Source organism: Hydra vulgaris, chromosome 09 (genome assembly GCF_038396675.1).
Source record: "Hydra vulgaris chromosome 09, alternate assembly HydraT2T_AEP".
NCBI classification, from domain to species: domain Eukaryota; kingdom Metazoa; phylum Cnidaria; class Hydrozoa; order Anthoathecata; family Hydridae; genus Hydra; species Hydra vulgaris.
The window spans coordinates 22,953,255-22,960,000 of NC_088928.1; the positions used below are offsets into that span (position 1 = coordinate 22,953,255).

At 29.7% G+C, this 6,746-nt stretch overlaps 1 protein-coding gene across 2 annotated transcripts in view; it reads right to left on the minus strand.

Annotated features, from left to right (window-relative positions):
* Nucleotides 1–4,415: 4,415 nt before the first annotated feature.
* LOC100213354 (kinectin) overlaps nucleotides 4,416–6,746 on the minus strand; it is a 50,041-nt gene continuing 47,710 nt past the window's right edge. For both annotated transcript variants that reach the window (XM_065805069.1, XM_065805068.1), the window contains exon 25: nucleotides 4,416–4,927. In XM_065805069.1, coding sequence (XP_065661141.1) covers nucleotides 4,898–4,927 — 30 coding nt within the window. In that variant the 3' untranslated portion in view covers nucleotides 4,416–4,897. The remainder of the gene's footprint in view (nucleotides 4,928–6,746) is intronic.

The window sequence follows — 6,746 nt, forward strand, 5'->3', positions numbered from 1 at the left end:
CTACTTGTTGGCTTTACTTTAGCCACTTTCGACATTTTTAATAAATAAAATTTAATCAATGTTTAACCTAATCCAAGATATCAGTGAAAATGTTTAGTTTGTTTAATTATATTTGACGCAAGGGTATTTAATTTTTGATAGTTCTAAGTTTTGAATTTGAATTTATGTTTTTTAATTTTTAACAAAATAGTTATTTATAAATATAATTTAATCGAAGCTAAACAGAATCGAGGAGTATCAGTGAAAATATTTAGTTATATTTAATTATATTTGACGCAAAGGTATTTTATTTTCGAGCACTCAGAGTATGAGACTTTTATTGAAGTATTGAAAGTTTTGTTATTATATGCGCTTATATGCAATTCAAAATAAAAGTCCTAGTAAAGCGAAGTTTTTTGCCGAAGGGACCCCAAAAAATAGTACGAGTTAGCGAATAATCCAACGCGGAATAATCGCTACACAGTATTTTACTATACATAATATCTAATATAACCTTTTAATTAACCCTACCGTTCTCCAAAATTTACACAAAAAGTGTCACTTTGTCTACTACTTTTATTATTACGAATCGCGTGTACAAATCAGTGCAATTAACACTAAAGGTTATAACATGCTATTAAACAGTCTACTAAATAAATCAACTGTTTCTTAGCTACTTTCTACATGTCAATAGTACATTTCATTCTATGCCATTTTTAGCTTTACAAGGTGCTAGAGCAATTTCAAGTGTATTTGCCGAAATAAATCATTCTACTGTCATTCATTTCAACAAACGATTTGTTTTTTGTGTATCTTAGTAAACATGATGTTGTTCAGGTGATTCCTCCAGTTTGTGACCTAACCCATGTTTTTAGTTTCCTCATTACACTAAAGCTTCTTTCACATGATGATGTCGACAGAGGCATGGTGTATAGCTTCATTAATTTGTGTGTTTTTTTATTGGCGACTTTTAGAGCTGGCATGGCATTAAAAATATCTGCAATTGTTGTCACTCTGGAAACACTCTGTATTTTGATTGATGTAATAGCATTGTAGAGGTTAATAATTATTGGTAGCCCTTTCAACTCAACTTTTAATTCAAAAATGTCAACATCATAAAAAAATGGCATTCCAAATAAAAACGGTGGAGAATCTTGTTTATTCATCAATGAAATCAAAACTTCTTCTATATTTTTTACAGCAGTTAAACCATCCTGTTCAAATCTCTTACTCAAACTGTTCTGAATAGCATCAATTGCTTCAAAATAAGATTTCCTTTGTCTTTCCTCTGATTTGACAGGACCAGTCATTGCACCACCCAATGTAAGCTTCTCAGTATTTACTGAATCATGTAATGTTTTAGGTATTACTCTTTGTCTCTGCTTAACTTTCTAACGGTTTTAGACTCATTGTCTTGTTTGATTCCAGGTAATTTTTTGTCGCCTTTAAAATTCTATTAACTTCCTTATCTGGTCTAAGTTCTGCAAATCTCTGAGACGCATTTCGAATGCAAAGTCTGACAGTAGTGATGATATTGCATATGTAGCCTTAACAGCTAGCTACAATGTGCCATGCAATGAAAGTATTGTACTTGTTGTCCAAAAATATTTTTTAGTTTTGCTGCCAAGCATTTCATAACTGACGCTACATCAAAGCCAATTCCGACTACTTTTGTATATTCTAAGTTACACCTCAAAAGGATATCTTCAATATGTCACCAAGGCATCTGAAGAAAGACCGTTGACGCATTCATATACTCCGATAAAATCTTCATTCACTTAATAGTTGTCACAGCAAGTTCTTATATTAAACGGCATTCGTTCCTTCTTAGTAATATCTTAGGATTCATCTTAGTAACGAATAGAAATGGTTATCTTTGATCAGTTTAACAACCTGCCTTCGTGCTTCTAAGTTGAGAAGTTGTTCTTGCTCTTGCAAGATGTCATGAGATAAAACATAATCATCAACATCATTTCAATCATCAACATTTTTAATGGCTTGTCACTTCAACTCTTATCCAAATTAAACTGGTAATAATTGGATTCTTCATAATTATCACCTCTTATAGCTACACCCTGTCGAAGCCCTGTTTTCAATATTCCGAAATGAGCTTGCGAGCCTTTTCTTCGAACTGCTTGCTTCTCCATGTACATTTGGTCAATTTGAGCATTAATTGTTGTAAACTTTATATATTCTTTCTCAATCTTTAGAACACTTGCAGCCTTATGAGTACTCGTGATTTTTTAGTGCTGCTGCAGATTTGCTCCATGTTTTAAATCCTTTCCCAACTCCATGCTTGAACACTCCACCAGAACATTAATCATATTGTGTACAATGATTCATGTTCTGGCGAAAGCTTTCAGTGATCGATCATAAAATAACCAACTAAACTCACTAAACCAAGCCTTAATACAAGTTCTTCCAATTCTGTCACTGTTTTTTTTATCAATTTCACTGAAATCCTCCGCCTTTCTAACAAGATTTTTCGTTAGAGTTTCACCATCTTTTGCATTAGACTCCTGTTTTTCAGTATAGTCTATTTTTTGACTGCCTATGTCAACTTTATCCTGACTCTGTAGTTCACCGTGAGGGTTCTCTGGCTACACCGGTTCAGTTGTTGCTATTTTCAACAAAGTAGTAATTTTGATCTGATAAGGTGATGCTGCTGCTTTTGATAATTCCTTAGTTTTTTTTTTTGAAGTCTTTCGGGCTTAGGCATGACTGTTCAGTAGTTAAAACCGTTACATATTTAAGTTAAGATTACGGTTAAGAAATAAAGTACTAAGAGATATAAATTTGTACGCAAATAATCGTCGAAAATTATCACCACTGGAAAATAATCATTGAAAATAAAAATACAAACTCAAAATATTATTGCTTTTTTGCAAAACATCTAATAAAAAAGCATTTGGAATATATGTAAAGAGTTAAAGCATAATAACAAAAAGTTATAACGTATGTCGATAGCAAGAAGAATAAAATTGAAAATAATATATTTTATTTAATTTCGAATTGATTTTTGCAAACATATTAGTTCTAGATGTGATTGCAATTAACAAAAAATTCTTTAACGTCGGTTTGTTTATCTGAGTTGCGCCACTGCTGCTTATTGATTCTGGGACTTTTTTCTCTCTTTAATAAAATATTATTTAAAGTTTCGTTTAAATCAATTTTAAACCGTTTTCTCTTTAAAAAATTTGAAAAAAAAGTTAATCTATTACCACCTAGTTACCAGTTCCAGTTGGTAGATAATGGAATGCTTTAAAAGCACAAAAATTTACCTTTATTATTTCCTAGAAAAAGCACATTTATGCTACCCTTGCCACCCCAGTCAAAAGGGCAGGAGTAGCAGTTGCTATCCCAGACTACCCCTTTCCCACGTGCCTAGATCCGACTTAAGCGAATAACTTTATAGTAAATTGATAGAGAAAGTTCAAGGGAATTGAAAATCCATCAGATTTATTCAGGTTCCAAGTTAACAGGAATCTAGGAGTAAAAGTCCGACGTATCCTGGGTCCGAGTTAATGGGATTCTACTGTAATTTGTGGAATATTATTCGTTATTAACAAAACTTATCATTAAAAGATTACATTTTTAGCCACTTTTTATTGAAACAATACTAATTTGTCTTACGCTGAAAAAAAAAAAATCCTTATTTTTCAATTTTATAACTCAAACTCTTAAACGATAAAAACACGAATTTTTTTAATAAAATTACTGAAAGATGTTAAAATATCAAAAAAAGTTTTTATGTTTTGCTATTATTCAAAACGCAATTAAGCAATTTTAGGCCTTTTAAGGTAGGTGTTTTCAATGAAAAACATTGGGTAATTTCAATGAAAAACATTTTCAATGAAAAACATTGGGTAATTTGAATATGCTCGTTTTACACGTCAAAAATAAATTATTCTATTGATGTTTTATACGACAAAAATAAATAATTCTATGCATTTTTTTTCCAAAAAAAGGGAACGGATTGCTAGCTATGAAAAAATAAATATCTATATTTCAACATCAAAAAATTCGCGCCATAAATTTCTTCATATGTAATGATAATATTTGAGCGACATAAAAAGTGGAATAGCGTTTATATTAGATGAGAGCCGCTAATTACTGCGTACAAATTTACGTTGATAACACTGCTATATCTATATATCAAGTTGCTTAGCATTTTTTGAATTGACTTTAATAAAAATAATAAAAAGCTATTATCACCACATAAAAACAATTCTTAGAAATCATTTGAAATGGTCGCATTACCTAAGTAATACCCTGATAATAATTTTCAGAACTTATTAATTAATAAACATTAAAAATATATTTATTACAAATATCTTAAGGTTTTGTTTGGTCAATATGTTAACTATATTAAAGCGATTTTCGCTTATCACAAAATTTCCCGATATTAAAGCTTATTTTATTAACAACAACAAAAATCAATAAAAAATTAATTTATTATGACACAAGTAAATTTAACAGCGGAAATATATTGATTTAAAACCACGATATTGGTCTATTAATGATATTTCAACATTCATTCAAAAATTCATCAAATAGACTAACCACCAGTAGAAAAAAAAAAGACATAAAAAAATAAGTCTTTATATTAACAATAAAACATTTTCACTGTAAAACTATTTATGAAAAAATTAGGTATCGGAACAATCTAGAAAATATTAAATTTCCAAATAAAAATAGCAACCGAGATCTTTTGTATATTCAACTCAAAAACAATATTAACAAATAAATATAGAACAAGATCTTCATTTGGCACCTGTACAGCAGTCCAAACGACCGGACACTGGAGAAATTTAAGTAGCGTAACAAAATTATACAAATGTTTTGGTATAAAATAGTAAAAATTGTTTCTGCTTCATTCGTCTAATTCATTTGTATACAAATATTTTAGTTATGGAGTTCATAAAGGTTTTCTTACATCGTTTACTTCCTAAACGAAAGTGTTAAATATCAATGCTATTCTATTGACTATCGCAGCATAGAGTAAAACAGGGTAGAATGAAATAAAAGAAATAATGAAATAGTTATGACAATATTTTATTTTTGCTCTAAATTATTGAATAAATTTTTTCCATTTATTTATCAATCACGTAGTAGAGAATTTTTTTCTAAATAAGATGATATAAAATTTTAATAAAAAGTAATTTTTTTAGTTGTTAATTTTATAGTAGCTTTATCACTTTTTCCTTTTCTTTTCTAAAATATGTAATCAGCGAAACGCATCCACGCGTAACTAACACCTGTCAAAAATCTTTTTTCAAAAATAAACTTTTTCCTGAATAAAGTTGAGTTTAAAACGGAAACCGCGAAAACGTATTTCATTGAACACATATTGAATGACATATACACATTAAATGAAATGCGCTAATAGCTAACTTGGTAAATAGGGCGCTTATTTAATAATAGTCTCAAATGAATAATAATTCTAATTAGTTTTTTAGTTGATTTTAGGTATTATAATTCAGTCAGGTACTTATTACATTTAAATAACATCTTGTTAATTTGCTTACCAGCTAATCTGTCACACGTTCCACAATTGGTGTTTATTACCTTGTCAAGAATTTGGTGCAAATTATTTCAATAGTTTTATGCTAAGACAAAAATCAACCATTTACCAAAAGAATGCTTTAGTTAACCGCAAGCAAAACCTTTCAGTTCTGGAGAAGTTTTTACATGGATGCATATTGTATTAGAATTTTAAAATACTGATGTTTCCACTCAACGTCAAAATTGATCAGTTAAAATTGCAAATTGTTAATGCTTGTAACACCATTATCTAAGCATGAACTTTAATCATCTCGACCACCAGAACCTATGCCAGTATCACTACTACCATCACCACTAACTACACGATCTCATTCAACGCCTTTTGAATTTACACCACTCTCTAATATCAGCATACTTCGCATAGCATCAGCTTTAAAGTAAACTTGCCAGCAATCAGTCTTTAACATTGTAGTTACACTGGTTATTCAAAAAGAAATTCAAAAAAAAGTTTTCAAACAATTCGCAATCGGCCTAATAGCTTCCAGTACCTTTGTAAAAAATGTTTCTCTTCCAACACGTTAACACAAGAAAAGAAAAATAAGCCTAAAATACTTGAGAGATTTAAACATGCTAACAACACAAATAAGCAGTAAATAAAGTTAAAAAACAACGTAAGTTTAACTTCGATGATAAGCAAGTAAATAATGAAGCAGCGACTCCAACAACAACAGTACTAAACCAAATCCAGGTATGTTAGACAAACCAAGTGAAAGTATTTTAGACAAAGCTTTAACAAGTCAAAATAGTAGATGGTATCAGTGCGAAAATTCAAAATGCAAGGTTTGGCTTCGTCAAACATGCATAACAAAACGATATGTAAAATGCACCGAGTTTTACTGCCCCAAAAAGTGTCACGTAGGCGACAACTTAAATTAACCTAAAAAAAACTCTTATCGACTCAACATCATCATTAGAATAAAAAACTATATATATATATTATTAGTCGCTTATTTTTTTTAATTGTTATCATTGGTTTTAATTAAGTATTTTTTTAAATACATTCGCTCTTTTTTAAACACTTTTAATAGACCAAAAAACTTCTTTAATACTCTACAACCTTAAAAAAATCAAACTTTTAACTATTTCATTTGACCCCATTTTACTCATTTCTACATCTTTAAAATTAAACTATTTTGAATAGATTTTTATAAAGTATAAGCGTTTATTACATGAGTAACGTCGTGAAAAGCCGAGAGACAGTA